Source organism: Trachypithecus francoisi, unplaced genomic scaffold (assembly GCF_009764315.1).
Source record: "Trachypithecus francoisi isolate TF-2019V2 unplaced genomic scaffold, Tfra_2.0 Lachesis_group6, whole genome shotgun sequence".
Lineage (NCBI taxonomy): Eukaryota > Metazoa > Chordata > Mammalia > Primates > Cercopithecidae > Trachypithecus > Trachypithecus francoisi.
In genome coordinates this window covers 43876904-43894456 of record NW_022681471.1, presented here as the reverse complement: position 1 = coordinate 43894456, position 17553 = coordinate 43876904, and the positions used below count along the sequence as shown (strand labels likewise).

Below are 17553 nucleotides of genomic sequence, written 5' to 3'. Positions count from 1 at the left end.
GAATTTGACCTCCTGATCAAACTGAAGTCTTGATTTCTGCCACCTCCTCCCCATAGTTGCTCCACTCACATCTTATGCTTCTTACTTAAAAAGCAGGCCACTTTAGTCTTCTAGTTGCTCATGCTGAGAACCTTAGAGTCATTCTTGATTCCCCTCTTCTTTTGTATTTCATATATGATCCATGAGAGCATCTCATTGACTCTACTTTCAGATATGTCTATAATCTAACCAGTTCTCATCATTTTCATTGCAGTCACTCTGGGATGAGCTACCACCATCTCTCTCCTAGATCGTTGCGACAGTAGCCACTTAAGTGGTTACCCTGTTTCCATCATTGCCTTTAGAGGCTATTAACATAGCAGCTAGAGTCATCCCTTAAAAACTTAAGTTATAACAAGTTGCTTTTTTAAAAAAAATTTTCTACTAGATTCTCATTTCACTCACAGTAAAAACCACAGCCTTTATGTTTCTTATATGCCTATATGCCATTTGTTGTAAACTGTCAACTTTCTGACCTTGTTCCCCTCCCTCATTCTGCTCTAGTAATCTGGTCGGCTTGCTGTTCCTTGTATATACCAAACATGGCTATTCTTTCTGCTTGGAATGTTCTACACTCTTATGCACATGTCATGTCCTTTAAGTTTTATCACAAATCAACTTCTCAATCAAGTCTATCCTAACTACCCTATTTAAAATTGCAACCCCCCGCCCTTCCCTGAGTATAGTTTTATCATATATCAACTTCTCAATCAAGTCTATCCTGACTACCCTATTTAAAATTGCAACCCCCCGCCCTTCCCTGAGTATAGTTTTATCATATATCAACTTCTCAATCAAGTCTATCCTGACTACCCTATTTAAAATTGCAATCCTCCACCCTTCCCTGGCATACTCAATACTACTTATGTAGTTCTATTTTTTCCTATAAAAATAATATCTTTTAAAGCATATTAAATATTTAATATATATTTAATTTTTTTTAGAAAGGGTCTTGCTCTGTCACCCAATCTGGAGTGCAGTGGTGTAATCACAGCTCACTGCAGCCTTGATCTCCTAAGTCTCAAGCAGTCCTCCCACCTCAACCTCCTGGGTACCTGGCGAGTACAGGAATGCACCACCATGCCTGGCTAATGTTTTTATTTTTTCTGTAGAGATGGGGTTTCGCCATGTTGGCCAGGCTGGTCTCGAACTCCTGACCTCAAGTTATCTGCCTTCCTCAGCCTCCCAAAGTGCTGGGGTTACAGGCATAAGCCACTACACCCTGCCTATACTTAATATTATATTAAAATATTTCATATATACATTTTGATAATTCATTTCCTTTATTGATTATTATCCCTTTCCCCTGGTAGAATGTGAGGCATGTGGACCTGAATTTTTATCCATGACTTTTATCTTTTGCTCACCAATGTAACACAAGCATCTGGAACAGTTCTTGGCACACAGTGAGCACTCAGCAATTTATTTGTCATAAATTGATTCAGGATATAGGCTTCTCCAATTCCACCATTAAGTGGAAATGCTGTCCCTTAGTGCTGACATTTTTAGAACCTGTCTATTGAAGGTATATGTACCCCTTTCAGTAACATTTGTTTCTTATTACGATTTCACTAGGTGACAAAGGTGACACTTGCTTCAACTGCATTGGAACTGGTATTTCAGGGCCTCCAGGTCAACCTGGTTTGCCAGGTCTCCCAGGTCCTCCAGGTAAACCATTCTGCCTCAGGGCAACCTTCTAAATATTTTTTGGCTAGATTTTGTTGAGCTTATACTTTTAGAATATTACCAGTTTCTCATTTTTATAGCTAGTCACTCATATCTATAAATAATTCAGTATGAAATGCCTCTATTTGTTATCAAAATAATTATGCTCTTGTTTCTAATACCTGAAGCTACCAACATTTTCTATTAAAGCATTTTGACAATATAATTTCAGGAAATATATCTTCCCCATTTTCCATATGAAGAAACAAATCACTTATACAGAGTCAGACTTCTTTTTTCCAGAATACTGGGAGAAAAGTTCATAATACCTAGCCCCTGAATATAGTTTCCAGTGGTAGAGATTCCAGTCATTGGGGGTGTATCACATGTTGTCGTTCAGAAATAGGGGTTCTATCAGAGTTTGACAATCAACTGCCAGTATTCCTCTCTCTATGTATAACTCATCTATCCCCCTTTCCAGTCAAAACTGTATGTGATATCTGTCAGACCCTCAACTGTTTCATTTAACTGCCCCTTAGGATATCCCAGTATTCTCTTGAAATTACACTTTATGTTGAGTCAGGGCTGGGAATAGACACCAGATCTCTTACCTTTCTGTCTAGTGAGTCTATGAAGGGCACCAATTCATTTGGAGTTTGGGAATACTTTCAACAAATCTTTTAGACATTATCGGACGTTAGTAATCTAGCCTTGTACCTCTAGTCTCATGGTTCTCAAACTTGAGAGTGCATCACCTGGAGGGCTTTTTGAAGCCCAGACTGCGGAGCCTCACTCTCAAAGTTTCTGATTCAGTAGACCTGGATGAAGGCTCAAGAATTAGCATTTCTAATTAGTAGCCAGGTGGTGATGATGCCACTGGTCCAGGGATCCATTTGGAGAACCACTGCTTTAGTAATGTTTCCTCTAGTCTTTGAGCTGCAAGCACTTTGGGAGGCCGAGACGGGCGGATCACGAGGTCAGGAGATCGAGACCATCCTGGCTAACATGGTGAAACCCCGTCTCTACTAAAAAATACAAAAAACTAGCCGGGCGAGGTGGCGGGCGCCTGTAGTCCCAGCTACTCGGGAGGCTGAGGCAGGAGAATGGCGGAAACCCGGGAGGCGGAGCTTGCAGTGAGCTGAGATCCGGCCACTGCACTCCAGCCCAGGCGACAGAGCGAGACTCCGTCTCAAAAAAAAAAAAAAAAAATATTTCTCATAAACCAAATTTCAGGGAATGACAAACCAAAGAAGGACTGGTAAGGATCTACGAAAACTGCATAAGTCAGAACAAAGATATTCAGACCTTTTCATTATCTTTTTCTCCCTTTGGCAATGAAAACATCATAGGAACCCAGGAAACGTTGTGCATAGTATTTGGTAGTTGCAAGGTCTGAGAAGGACTGCTTTGGAGTTGGAAGTTTCTTAGGATACAATATTGTATGTAACATGAAATGTTAAATTTATTTAAAAAAGGATGATTATCTCATTTTGAGAACATAAAAGGAAAATACAAATGTGACTTAAATGGGATTGAATGGGATTCTTATTTTAAAAACTTTACTTTCTGACTTGATGATTTCTGTATGAGCTTTTCAGGAGTTCAAGCTCAAAGCTTACATTATCATATGTGTGTGTGTGTGTGTGTATGTGTGTGTGTTAGGATCCCTTGGTTTCCCTGGACAGAAAGGTGAAAAAGGACAAGCTGGTGCAACTGGTTCCAAAGGATTACCAGTAAGTTTTGAGTATATTATAAAACAAAAAGAAGTAGAAGGAAGGCATTTTACACATTGATTTTCAATTATTCATATACATACACACATATAATTCATTTTTCTATTAAGTTGTACTTTATTTGATTCCTTGACTATTCCTGACTCATATGCCTCACTTGATTCAGCCCTTTGTACATTAAATGTTATTGGGTGGGTTGAAGGGGTAAACTGGAGAGAAGAAAATGTTAGAAAAAAAGAAACTGATTTTCTTTTTCTCTTTCTTCTTTTTCCACTCTTTCTCTTGTTTTCCTTACCCACTTCAGGGCATTCCAGGAGCTCCAGGTGCTCCAGGCTTTCCTGGATCTAAAGGTGAACCTGGTGATATCCTCACTTTTCCAGGAATGAAGGGTGACAAAGGAGAGTTGGGTTCCCCTGGAGCTCCAGGGCTTCCTGGTTTACCTGGCACTCCTGGACAGGATGGATTGCCAGGGCTTCCTGGCCCGAAAGGAGAGCCTGTGAGTTGGTTCGATGTTTTTCGTTTTGTGATGTTAAATTTTCACTTAGAAATGTTTTCTAAGTTAACTCAAAGGATGGGCTGATGCTGAGATAAACACCAATCAATGCTTAAAACAGTGTGACCATACAGTAATGGCACACTGTTACTGACTATGTAGGGTTTCTTCACTACTCTTTTCTTTCACTTGTTTTGTAAACTTATTTTTCTTAACCCTTTAATATTGAATAATATTTTCTATGAATAGGTGGGCAGGAGGTTAAGATGTTTATGAGACAGTATAAGGTTCCCCATCTCTTAACCCCCACATATCTTTCCCTGGGTTTATTTAAACCTCATGACTGGGTATGGTGGCTCACGCCTATAACCCCAACACTTTGTGAGGCTGAGGTGGGCGGATCACCTGAGGTCAGGAGTTCGAGACCAGCCTGGCCAACATGGTGAAACCCCGTCTGTACCAAAAACACAAAAATTAGCCGGGCATGGTGGTGGGCGCCTATAATCCCAGCTACTTGGGAGGCTGAGGCAGGAGAATCACTTGAACCCGGGAGGCAGAGGTTGCAGTGAGCCGAGATTATACCACTGCTCTCCAGCCTGGACAACAAGAGCAAAACTCCATCACAATAAATAAATAAATAAACCTCATAACCAGCAATTTAACTTGTTTCTCTCTCTCTCTCTCTGTCTCTCTCTTTCTCTCTCTCTCTCTCTATACACACACACACACACACACACATATATATATAGTAAGCTTAGAGATCAGTACAAGTAGATAGCCATGTTCAATGTGCCACAGAACTGAAAGACTTAACATAAATGAACAATCTTACTTTGTACATAGCACACAGCCCAGGATATTTAGGTAGGAAGTGATATTTTATAATGTTATCTAGACTATAACCTTTCTGACTTACACTAAAATGTAAGCTGCATAAAGCCAGAGATTTTTTTGTATTTTTGGTTTTCTGTTGTATCACCAGCACTTGACACATAGTAGGAGCCCAAAAATATTTGTTGGCGGAATGAGTAAGTGGAATGATCACACATACCATCCTATAATACCACTCACTTATATAGCTTTTAAGAAGAACTATTTATGGCTATAGCCTTTCCCCAGTTGTATTCAGTACCAACCTACAGATAGTTGTTGTATCTATATGTTTCTGTATTAAACTTTTCCCTTTTTAGGGTGGAATTACTTTTAAGGGTGAAAGAGGTCCCCCTGGGAACCCAGGTTTACCAGGCCTCCCAGGGAATATAGGGCCTATGGGTCCTCCTGGTTTTGGCCCTCCAGGCCCAGTAGGTGAAAAAGGCATACAAGGTGTGGCAGGAAATCCAGGCCAGCCAGGAATACCAGGTAAGTCTACTGTGTTTTGTTTTAAATTTGGTGCTTAAAAACAGAAATTTGTTATGTTGTGGCTACTCATGGCTTCCTTTCCCAAGAGGTGTGATTCCCTGGCCATTTATATTTGAACTCTTCGGAGCATCTTAGCAAGGGATCACAATGTTTTTTGTAAGGGGGTTTCTCTTTAAATCTTCTCTGACTGTTTCATTGTTACTGTTAATTTTGTTCTTTTTAAGTCCATGATACATAATGCAAAGTTTAATAAATAATTATAGCAGAAACACACAGGTAACTACCACACACATCAAAAAATACAATGTTACCAGCATCCTAGAAACCCCTAACCTTTTCTCCCTGTCATTTCCTAATCACAATTCCCTTCTTCCTCTCTACTGTCTTGACTTTTACATAATTTTCTTCCATTACCCCTCTATTTTGTGACCTCTGTATGCATTTTTAAACAGAGTATTTTAATTTTGTTTCTTTTTGAACTTCATGTTAAAGGAATCATAGGGTAAGTGTTTTCTATATTAACTTTTTGTGTGGCTATATATAGTATGTTCATTTTTATTGCTATATAGTATTTCATTGTATGTATGTTTGTGTGTGTGTGTGTGTGTTTGTGTGTGTGTGTTACAGTTGATTGATCCATTCTATTGCTAATGGTCAATTGGGTTATTTACAGTTTGGATCTATTATGAATAATGCTTCTGTGTACAGTCATATAGATAGATAGGTAGATAGATAGATCCCTATATCTCCTTGTGTTCATGTGCTCACACTTCTCTAGGGCAAGAGTTGGAAAACTATAGAACTACAGTCCATGGACCACATCCAGCCTACCACCTGTTATAAATAAAAGTTTTATGTGAACACTTCCACAACCATTCACCTTGTCTGTGGTTGTTTTTGCACTACAACTGAAGAGTTGAGTAGTTACTACAGAGACCGTATGGTTCACAAAGCCTAAAGTATTTACTCTGGTCCTTTACACAGAATGCTTACCAATACCTGGGCTAGGGTATGTGTTTAAGATTAGCATTTTCAAAGCATAGGATAAGTGCATCTTCCACTTGAGTGGATAATTACAAACTATATCCAGACCAATTGTACCAATTTTTAACTACCACAGGCAGTGTTGAACATTTTATATTGATTTACATCCTTGGAAACATTTTGTATTGTCAGACTTTTACCTTTTTGCCAATCTATTGAGTGTGATATTTTGCATTTCTCTGATTATATTAAAGTTTAGCACCTTTTCATGTGTTTATTGGTCATTTGAATTTGCTTTTGTGAAATGCCTAATCAAGTACTTTGACCAATTTTATATTGGATTTTTTTTATTGATTTAGAGGAGTTCTTTATATATTCTGTGTATTAGTTCTTAGTTACCTACGTATTTTGTGAAAAGAAATCTTTACCTATTGTGGCTTGACATTTTTACTCTGTATGGTGTCTTCAATGAGCAGAAAACAACTTTCACATCATCAAAATTATCAATCTTTTCTCTCATGGTTAGTGCTTTTTGTGTCATGTTTAGGAAATCTTTTTTTTTTTCTTGAGCCCATTTCAAGTTCATGTTTCCATTAATAAGAAGTAGATATACTTGAACTTTGTACGTGTAAAACCTAAATGTACCTATTAGCCAAAAGAAGTATTTTCCTTGTTTACTACAGTTTGATTTTTAATGCTCTTTTGGCCTACATTTTAAAAATACTTATATAGATAACACCCTGTTTTAGGGTTTTCTAAAATGGATGGACAGATGGGTATGATAGATAGATAGATAAACAGATAGATAGATAAGAGGTGATTTATTATGGGAATTGACTTACATGATTATGGAGGCTGGGAAGTCCCACAGTAGGTCACCTGTAAGTTGAAGAACTAGGGAAGCCAGTAGCTTGGCTCAGTCCTAGTCTGAATGCCTGAGAACCTGAGTGGCTGCTAGTACAAGTCCCAGAATCTGAAAGCCAGAGAACCCGGAGTTGTGATGTCCAAGGGTAGGAGAGGATGGGTGTACCAGTTTCAAAAGAGAGAGAGCAGTGAATTCACCTTTTTTCTGCCTTTTTTGTTGTATCCGGTCCCTCAGCTGATTGGATGGTACCAACACACATTGGGTGAGGGTCGATCATCCTTATACATTTCACTGATTCAAATGTCAGTCTCTTTTGGAAACAGCCTCACAGACATACCTAGAAATAATGCTTTACCAGCTATATCAGTATCTCTTAATCTAGCCATGTTGAATACATCTTGTTCATGGATATAATACATCTATAGCCATGTTCTATACATCTTGAATCATGGAAGTCCTTAAGACTGTCATATCCTTTTTCTTTTTGAAATTCTATCCTTCTGTTTTATATCTTTCTTGAATATATAGTGGAAGATTGTTTTTCTTGTGAATTTTTGTTAGTTTACATTTTCAAAACATTACTGATAATTTTCTTTTTTGTTTTTAATTAAAAAGAGACCTTTAGTTGAGTAAATACTTCTCATTTACCACTGATTTACTCTTGCTTTCAGGTCCTAAAGGGGATCCAGGTCAGACTATAACCCAGCCAGGGAAGCCTGGCTTGCTGGTAACCCAGGCAGAGATGGTGAAGTAGGTCTTCCAGGTATGTGAGGAATTTATTTCAAAGTATCTTCAACACTGATGGCTTTTTTTTTTTTTTTTTGACGGAGTTTTGCTCTGTCACCCATGCTGGAGTATAGTGGGGTGATCTTGGCTTGCTGCACCAAGCTCCAACTCCTGGGTTCAAGCAATTCTCCCTGCCCCAGCCTCCCGAGTAGCTGGGATTACAGGCGCCCACCACCACGCCCAGTTAATTTTTGTATTTTTAGTAGAGACGGAGTTTCTCCATGTTGGCCAGGCTGATATCGAACTCTTGACCTCAGGTGACCCACCTGCCTCGGCCTCCCAAAGTGCTGGGATTATAGGCGTGAGCCACTGCACCCAGCCCTGGCGGCTTCTTTCTTTGAACGTTTTCCTTTCCATAACTGCTCTTTCTCCATAGGTGACCCTGGACTCCCAGGGCAACCAGGCTTGCCAGGGATACCTGGTAGCAAAGGAGAACCAGGTATCCCTGGAATTGGGCTTCCTGGACCACCTGGTCCTAAAGGTATGTTGGAATGGGCAGCAGGCAGGGTAGCTCAGAAGATTAGCATGATGTTATTCTTTGATAAAATTCATTCAACAAATAAAATATATTAATTGTACCTTTTTTCTCTGTACTATAAAGAAGGTAAATAAAAAATCTTAGTGTATTTTCATTGTAAGTTCATTCATTATCTTTATCTAAAACAGTCCAGACAGGAAAATATCTACATTTTAGATATGCAAAAGTGATATATAAGCTTAGAAATTACAGGAATTGTCTTTTGTGTTCACCATAGTATTCTCAGGGTTTAGAACAGTTCCTAACACATAGTATACACTTGTTATTTATTGAGTTAATGGATTTTTTAAATAGAAAACAGACTTATTGCACATGTGTAGCCAAGTAATGTTTTATGCTAAATAATATTTTCTTGATTTATTGAAATTTTTTAGGGCTTATGCTTCAGTTCTGCTTTATTCCTCACAGAATTTATTCTTACAAATGGCAAGAGCACACAGTGGTCTGAGGACAGTTCTTAAATATATCTTTACTCATTTATACAAAATGCTTTCAAAAGTATCAGGTTTGATTTTATGTGTATATGTATCTATAATATCTGCAGTTAGTTTTAGTCCATTTCCAAAATTATATGGTAGGCCCTTTGTCATACTATATCCAGATATAAGCAGAAGAAAAGTTCTTGGGCATTTTTGTGTGGAATTCATTCCTTAAAATTTAATTCTATCTTATTATATAATAGCCCTCATTTTCTTCAGAAAAGCATATGTTCCACATACATTAGCTCTATGTGAAAATAAGAGGAATGTAAGGTGATTGAGGGGATTGTAAGGCTTAATCTTAGGTAGTATATGTCATTGTGCTTTTAACATCTTACTGTTGTCACTAAGCATGATTAGAATGTGGCTTTGGGAATTTGAATATCTTTCTTAAAGTGTCTTTCCTTTGGTGGTTAAAAAATGACTTATCATTTTACAGGCTTTCCTGGAATTCCAGGACCTCCAGGAGCACCTGGGACACCTGGAAGAATTGGTCTAGAAGGCCCTCCTGGGCCACCTGGCTTTCCAGGACCAAAGGTCTGGGACATTTTTATTTAGTCCTTCTCATTTTCTTATCTTTCCCACCTTCCTTATTTCTAGCTCTCTATTTTGACTCAGATATCATCCCAAGTCCCAAGTCTTTACTAGAAATATATAGATAAAATAACTTATTATATTTCCATTTAAAAAATATATTTAACCCCAAATCATCTTTAATAGTCCAAGAGGTCACATTTGGAGGAAAAAAAAAAAAAAATTCTGTACCTATTTTTGAGTGCCCAGTTCTTTGATTAGAGAATACAGGCATACCTTGGAGATATTGCAGGTTTAGTTCCAGACCACCACAATAAAGTGAATATCAAAATAAAGTGAATCATACAATTTTTTTTTGTTTCCGAATACATATAAAGGTTATGTTTACACTATACTGTAGTTTTTAAAGGGTGCAATAGCATTAGGTCTAAAAAAAAATGCATACCTTAATTAAAAATACTTCATTGCTAAAAAATTTTAGCAATCATCTAAGCTTGCAGCAAGTCATAATCTTTATGCTGGGGGAGGGTTTTGACTCAGTATTGATGGCTGCCCACTGATCAGGGTGATGGTTGCTGAAGGCTGGGGTGGCTGTGGCAATTTTTTTTTCCATTAAAATACAATCTATTTTGTTGAAAACAATTAGTTGTGTGTGTGTTTTTTTTTTTTTGCCTCCCATGCTGTTTTATTTTACTTTATTTTTTAATTATACTTTAAGTTCTAGGGTACATGTGCACAATGTGCAGGTTTGTTACATATGTATACATGTGCCATGTTGGTGTGTTGCACCCATTAACTCATCATTTACATTAGGTATATCTCCTAATGCTATCTCTCCCCCCTACCCCCTCCTCACAGTAGGCCCTGGTGTGTGATGTTCCCCTTCCTGTGTCCAAGTGATCTCATTGTTCAATTCCCACCTATGAGTGAGAACATGCAGTGTTTGGTTTTCTGTTCTTGTGATAGTTTGCTGAGAATGATGGTATCCAGCTGCATCCATGTCCCTACAAAGGACATGAACTCATCCTTTTTTATGGCTGCGTAGTATTCCATGGTGTATATGTGCCACATTTTCTTAATCCAGTCTATCATCGATGGACATTTGGGTTGATTCCAAGTCTTTGCTATTGTGAGTTAGTGCTGCAATAAACATACGTGTGCATGTGTCTTTATAGCAGCATAATTTATAATCCCTTGGGTAGACCCAGTAATGGGATGGCTGGGTCAAATGGTATTTCTAGTTCTAGATCTTTGAGGAATCGCCACACTGTCTTCCCCAATGGTTGAACTAGTTTACAGTCCCACCAACAGTGTAAAAGTGTTCCTATTTCTCCACATCCTCTCCAAGGCTGTGGCAATTTTTAAAAATAAGACAGCAATGAAGTTTGCCACATCAGTTGACTCTTCCTTTCAGAAAAGATTTCTCTGCAGCATACGGTGCTGTTTGATAGTATTTTACCCACAGTAGAACCTCTTTCAAAATTGGAATCAGTCTTGCCAAACCCTGCTGCTGCTTTATCAACTAAGTTTATATAATATTCCAAGTCCTTTAGTGTCATTTCAACACTGTTCCCAGCATCTTCACCAGGGGTAGATTCCATCTCTAGAAATCACTTTTGCTCATAAGAGGCAACTGCTCATCTGTTCTACTTTTATTCTAAGATTGCAGCAATTCATTCATATCTCAGGCTCTACTTCTAATTCTTGTTCTCTTGCTACTTCCACCACATTTGCAGTTACTTCCTCCATTGAAGTCTTGAAACCCTCAAAGTCATCTGTGAGAGTTAGAATTAACTTCTTCCAAACTCCTGTTAATATTGATGTTTTGACCACTTATGAATCCTGAATATTCTTCATGACATCTAGAATGAAATCCCTTTCAGAAGGTTTTCAATGTGTTTTGCCAGATCCATAAGAAGAATCACTATTTATGACAGCTATATATTACACAATGTATTTCTTAAATAATAAGACTTGAAAATTAAAATTACTCTTTGATCCATGGGCTGCAGAATGGGTATGGTGTTAGCAGGCATGAAAAGAACATTAATCTCTTTGCACATCACCATCAGAGCTCTTGGGTGATTAGGTGCATTGTAAATGAGCAGTAAAATTTTGAAAGGAATCTTTTCTTCTGAGGAGTAGGTCTCAATAGTGGGCTTAAAATATCCAGTACACTATGCTGTAAATACATCTGCTGTCATCCAGGCTTTATTGTTCCACTTATAGAGCACAGGCAGAGTAGATATACCATAATTCGTAGGGTCCTAGAGTTTTTAGAATAGTACATGAGCATTGGTTTCAACTTAAAGTCACCAGCTGCATTAGTCCCTAAAAATAGAGTCAGCCTGCCCTTTGAAGCTTTGAAACCAGTAATTTACTTATCTTCTCTAGCTATGAAAGTCCTATGAGCATTTTATTCCAATAGAAGGCTGTTTCATCAACATGAAAAATCTGTTGTTTAGTGTAGTCACTTTCATCAATGATCTTAGCTAGATCTTCTGGATAACTTGCTGTAGCTTCTATGTCAACATTTGCTGCTTCACCTTACACTTTTATGATGTGGAGACAGCTTCTACCCTTAAACCTCACAAACCAACTTCTGCTAGCTTCCAACTGTTCTTCTGCAGCTTCCTCACCTCTAGTCTTCAGATAATTGAAGTTGGGGCCTTGCTCTGGATTAGGTTTTTGCTTAAGGGAATGTTATGGCTGGTTTGATCTTCTGTCCAGATCACTCAAACTTTCTCCATATCAGCAATAGGGCTGTTTTACTTTCTTCTCATTTGTGTGTTCACTGGAGTAGCATTTTTAATTTCCTTAAAGAACTTTTCCTTCACATTCACAACTTGGCTAACTGTTTAGTGCAAGAGACCTAGCCTTCAACCTACCTTAGCTTTTGATATGCCTTCCTCACTAAGCTTAATTATTTCCAGCTTTTTATTTAAAGCGAGAGATGTGTGACTTTCTTTCAGTTCAACACTTAGAGGCCATTGTTGTGTTATTAATTGGCTTAATTTCAATATTGTTGTGTCTCAAGGAATAGAAAGACCTGTGGAGAGGGAGAGAGATGCAGGGGAAATGGCTGATCAGTGTAGCAGTCAGATATTTACAACATTTTTTTATTAAGTTCACCATCTTATACAGGCACAGTTTATGGTATCCTAAAACAATTATAATGGTAACATCAGTGATCACATATCACCATAACAGATATAATAACAATTTAAAAGTTTGTAATATTGTGACAATTACCAAAATGTGACACAGAGACAAAAAGTGAGCACATACTATTGGAAAATTGCACTGATAGACCTGTTCAATGTAGGGTTGCCACATACCTTCAATTTGTAAAAAATGCAATGTCTGTGCAGCACAACAAAATGACACACAAGGTATGCCTGTACGATGGTCAGCTCCTTCTGTGCATCTCTATAGAGTCATCATCCCATGTCACCTCTGTTCATGCCTGTGTGATGACTGGTTGAAATGGTGTTGAATATCATTTCCAGACCTTCCTATACTGTTGCCCTCTGTCTCAATTCCATTACAGATAGATAATGCAAATCATGACAATTGACTTAGTAATACTAATAATAAATAATACTGTGTTTGAATTACTTTTCTTTCCTTTTATTATTTCTTATCTAATGTTAAGCTTTCCTCAGTCAACCTTCAGCAAATTGCTGTGGTATGTAATTATCGTGACTATTCCTATATATTTTATCTGTGCGTAATTGATTTAAACCTCCTGTGTTTTGTAATTATTACTTATTTTTCATGGGAAAAACAGTTAACCATGACACCAGTTCTCCTGAGAAAACCACTTCTCTATTGGTTGGTTCTTTTTATTATGAACATTTTCAAATGAAAATGAAAGTAAAATGAATAATACAAAGAGCTTTCATATATCCATCACCCAGATTCAAAATTATTATGATTTTATAACATTTGCTTCATCTATTCGTTTTTACTTTGCTCAAATATTTTAGCCAAATCTCAACACAGTATCATTTCACTTATAAATGCATCAGCATTCATCTCTAAATAAATTGACATTTTATACAAAAACACAATGTTGTTATTGTACTTAATAAAATTAAAAATAATTGTTTAGTATTATCTAATACTCAGCCTATAATCATATTTCCCTATAAGGATAGTCTGTTTTTAATTTCATGCTCTCTCAGTTTTTTTTTTATCCTGAAACCAGTCCAAATCATCTAATTTGTTTTACTAAACCCTGTTTCCCATCCTTCCATATGTTTTCTCCAACATACAATTACTTTTGATTTAATTATCTTCTCCTCTCCCCCCATGGAAAGAAAAGTACTGTCTTGTATTTTTGGCATTGAATTATCTGTGGTAAACAATAAGGACCAGAAAAGTCACGGGAGTTTTTGTTGTGTTTTGTCATCTATATGCTCAAGGGTGAACCAGGATTTGCATTACCTGGGCCACCTGGGCCACCAGGACTTCCAGGTTTCAAAGGAACACTTGGTCCAAAAGGTGATCGTGGTTTCCCAGGACCTCCAGGTCCTCCAGGACGCACTGGCGTAGATGGGCTCCCTGGACCAAAAGGTATGGAGGCTGTCACTACATCTCAATTTGCTTTTAACTTTTATAGAAATTGACACCTTTGGGAAAGTTTATGGGTGATAAGCCCAATTAACTGGAAACCCCATGCTACCATTCTGTTACTGCTACACATTTTTTTCAATCCTTCATTGATTATTTTTGTCTTTTATTTTATTGAATAGATAATAAAATCATGGCCGGGCACGGTGGCTCACGCCTGTAATCCCAGCACTTTGGGAGGCCAAGATGGGTGGATCACCTGAGGTCTGGAGTTCAAGACCATCCTGGCCAACATGGCGAAACCCCGTCTGTACCAAAAATACAAAAATTAGCTGGGCATGGTGGCACATGTCTGTAATCCCAGCTACTTGGGAGGCTGAGGCAGGAGAATCACTTGAACTTGGGAGGCAAAGGTTGCAGTGAGCCACTCCAGCCTGGGCAACAGAGTGAGACTTCCTCTCAAAAAAAAAAAAAAAATACAATCATATATGTTATGAAGTAACACTGAGAAGTCTTCCTTCCAACCCATCTTCATCCCTTTGTTCCTTTTCATCCTCTTATGTAACTATTTTTTTATTTTCCTTTCTTCCCCCCGCCCCCACCCCGAGACGGAGTCTTGCTCTGTCTCCCAGGCTGGAGTGCAGTGGCACGATCTTGGCTCACTGCAACCTCCGCCTCCCAGGTTCAAGCAACTCTCCTACCTCAGCCTCCCGAGTAGCTAGGATTACAGATGCATGCCAGCAGGCCTGGCTAATTTTTGTATTTTTAGTAGAGATGGGGTTTCACCATGTTGGCAAAGGCTGGTCTTGAACTCCTGACCTCGTGATCCACCCGCCTCCGCCTCCCAAAGTGCTGGGATCCTTCCCGTGTTTCTTACATAAATACTAGCCAATAATTTTTTTTATTTTCTCTGTTCTTAAAGGAGAAAGTATTATCTTTTGGCTTTATTTGCACTTTACTTATTTTCCTTTAATTTGTATCCTGGAGATCACTCCATATCAATAGACAGAGATCTTGACTTTTTGAAAATAGGTGCATAGTGTTAAATTGCGTGGATATACCATAGTTCATCCCAGTTGCTAGTTGCTAAACTGGATTTTTGCCAATCATTTATTACAAATAATGTCATAGTGAATAATCTTCCAGGCATATTATTTCAGATGTGTTCAGGTATAATAGTAAAATAAAGTGATAAAAAAGGATTTTCTGAATTAAAGGGTAAATGCATCTCTGAATATTGTCAGATTCCTCTCAATTTGCACCATTTTACACTCCCACCTACAATGTATGAGTGTATTTCCCCATAGCCTTGATAAGTGAGTATGCTGACAAACTCTTGGATTTTTGCTAATCTGATGAAGTAAGTGGGTTTCTAAGTATATTTTTAAACATTTTATTGTGAAAAAGTTTTAAGTACTGCGAAAAATAATAGTACAGTTAACAGCTGTATATCTACCACCCAGATTCTACAATGAACCTTTTATCTCCCTGCCAACGTTTTATTTTTTAAAATTTCAAAAAAACAAAGTAGACAGAACTTTATTGGGACTACTATATACCCATCACTGATATTTTACTGTCAACATTTTACTGTGTGTGCTGTGTCACATATCTATCCATCCCTATCTCCATCCATTCATCTATTTTTGATGCATTTCAAAATAAATTACAACAGCTATATACTTCTCTCTAAATACTTCAGCATGCATAACATAACTAACATTCCATAGCTGTATATTACTTTTCTTTTGATATATAATTCACATTAAATGAGATGCACAAATCTTAAGGGTACATTTACTGGATTTTGACAAGTGCATACACTTGTATAACACAAATCCTTATCAAGATGTTGTTTTAGAAATTTCCTTATGCCCCTTTCCAGTCACTCCCTTTCCCATCATCCACAGTGGCAACTATACTGTTGATTTTTTCATCGTAAGCTAGTTTGCCTGTTCTAGAACTCCTTATAAATGGAATCATATGGTATGTACTTTCTTTCTTTTTTTTTTTTTTTTTGAGACGGCGTCTTGTTCTGTCGCCCAGGCTGGAGTGCAGTGGCCGGATCTCAGCTCACTGCAAGCTCCGCCCCCCGGGTTCACGCCATTCTCCTGCCTCAGCCTCCCGAGTAGCTTGGACTACAGGCACTCGCCACCTCGCCCGGCTAGTTTTCTTGTATTTTTTAGTAGAGACGGGGTTTCACCGTGTTAGCCAGGATGGTCTCGATCTCCTGACCTCGTGATCCGCCCGTCTCGGCCTCCCAAAGTGCTGGGATTACAGGCTTGAGCCACCGCGCCCGGCCATGTACTTTCTTTCTAAGGCTTCTTTCGCTCAGCATGTTTTTGAGATCCATCCATGTTGTCATGTTTATCAGTAGTTCTTTTCTTTCAATGAAATCATTGAGTATTTTATTATATGACTGTATCATGGATACCTGGGTTGTGTCAAGTTTTTGGCTCCTACGAGTGAAGCTGTTAAAGACATTTTTTACAATTATTTTTTGTGGATATGTGATTTCATTTTGCTTCAATAAACAACTACGAGCAGATTTGTTGGATCATAAGTGGATGCTTAGTTGTATTAGAAACTACTAGACCTTTTTCCAAAATGGTGATACCATTTTAAATTTACACCAGAGTGGTTTAAAAATTTCCATTATTCCACATTTTCTCAAATTTTGGAATGTTGGTAGGTGTGTGGTAGCATCATATTGTGATTTTAATTTACATTTCCCTGATGACTAATGATGTCAAGTTCTTTTCTTATGTACTTGTGAGCTACTTACATGTTCAAATATTTTGTCCATTTTGGAAAATGGTTTGTTTCTCACTTTATTATTAAGTTGTAAGTGTTATTTATGTATCCTACATACTGGCACTTTCCTAGATATATGTTTATGAGCATTTTAGCCCTGGCTGGCTGACCTGTTCATTTCCTTAGTGTATTTTGATGAATAAAAGTTTTGATTTTATTGAAGTTTCATTTATCAATTTTTTCTTATATGATTATAATTTTCTGTGTCTTGTCTAAGAAACATTTGCCTGCCCCAAAGTTGCCAAGGTATTCTATGTTTTATTTTATAAGCTTTATTGTTTTAGTTTCTATGCTTAAAACTATTACACATGTCAAATAACTTTTGTTCAGCATCATTTGTTTAAAATAACCCCCTCTCTATTGGATTACTTTGGGATCTGTATCAGATCAAATAATAATATATGTGTTGGTCTATTCCTGTGCTGTCAATCCTGTTTTATTTATTTATTTTGCTATCCTTAAGCCAGTACCACACTGTTTATATTATTGTAGCTTTATAGTAAGACTTGAAGTCAGGTAATGTAACCCACCAACTTTGTTCTTAAAAAAAACACACACATTTCTTTGGCTATATTAGATCCTTTGCCTTTACTCTCAGAGAGGTTTAAATTTGCATGTATCTTACTGTGAGTGAGACTTGCCATCCTTTTATGTGATAAGGGCCATAGTTTTTTTTTCTTGTTAACTGC

The 17553-nt window shown here is 37.7% G+C and overlaps 1 protein-coding gene across 1 annotated transcript in view; it reads left to right on the top strand.

Annotated features, from left to right (window-relative positions):
• The window catches only part of COL4A5 (collagen type IV alpha 5 chain), a 273437-nt gene that overhangs the window by 158863 nt on the left and 97021 nt on the right, over positions 1-17553 (top strand). The window contains 9 exon segments of the mRNA XM_033201238.1: positions 1615-1707; positions 3367-3437; positions 3742-3933; positions 5121-5289; positions 7810-7860; positions 7863-7901; positions 8301-8405; positions 9381-9478; positions 13903-14053. Coding sequence (XP_033057129.1) covers positions 1615-1707; positions 3367-3437; positions 3742-3933; positions 5121-5289; positions 7810-7860; positions 7863-7901; positions 8301-8405; positions 9381-9478; positions 13903-14053 — 969 coding nt within the window.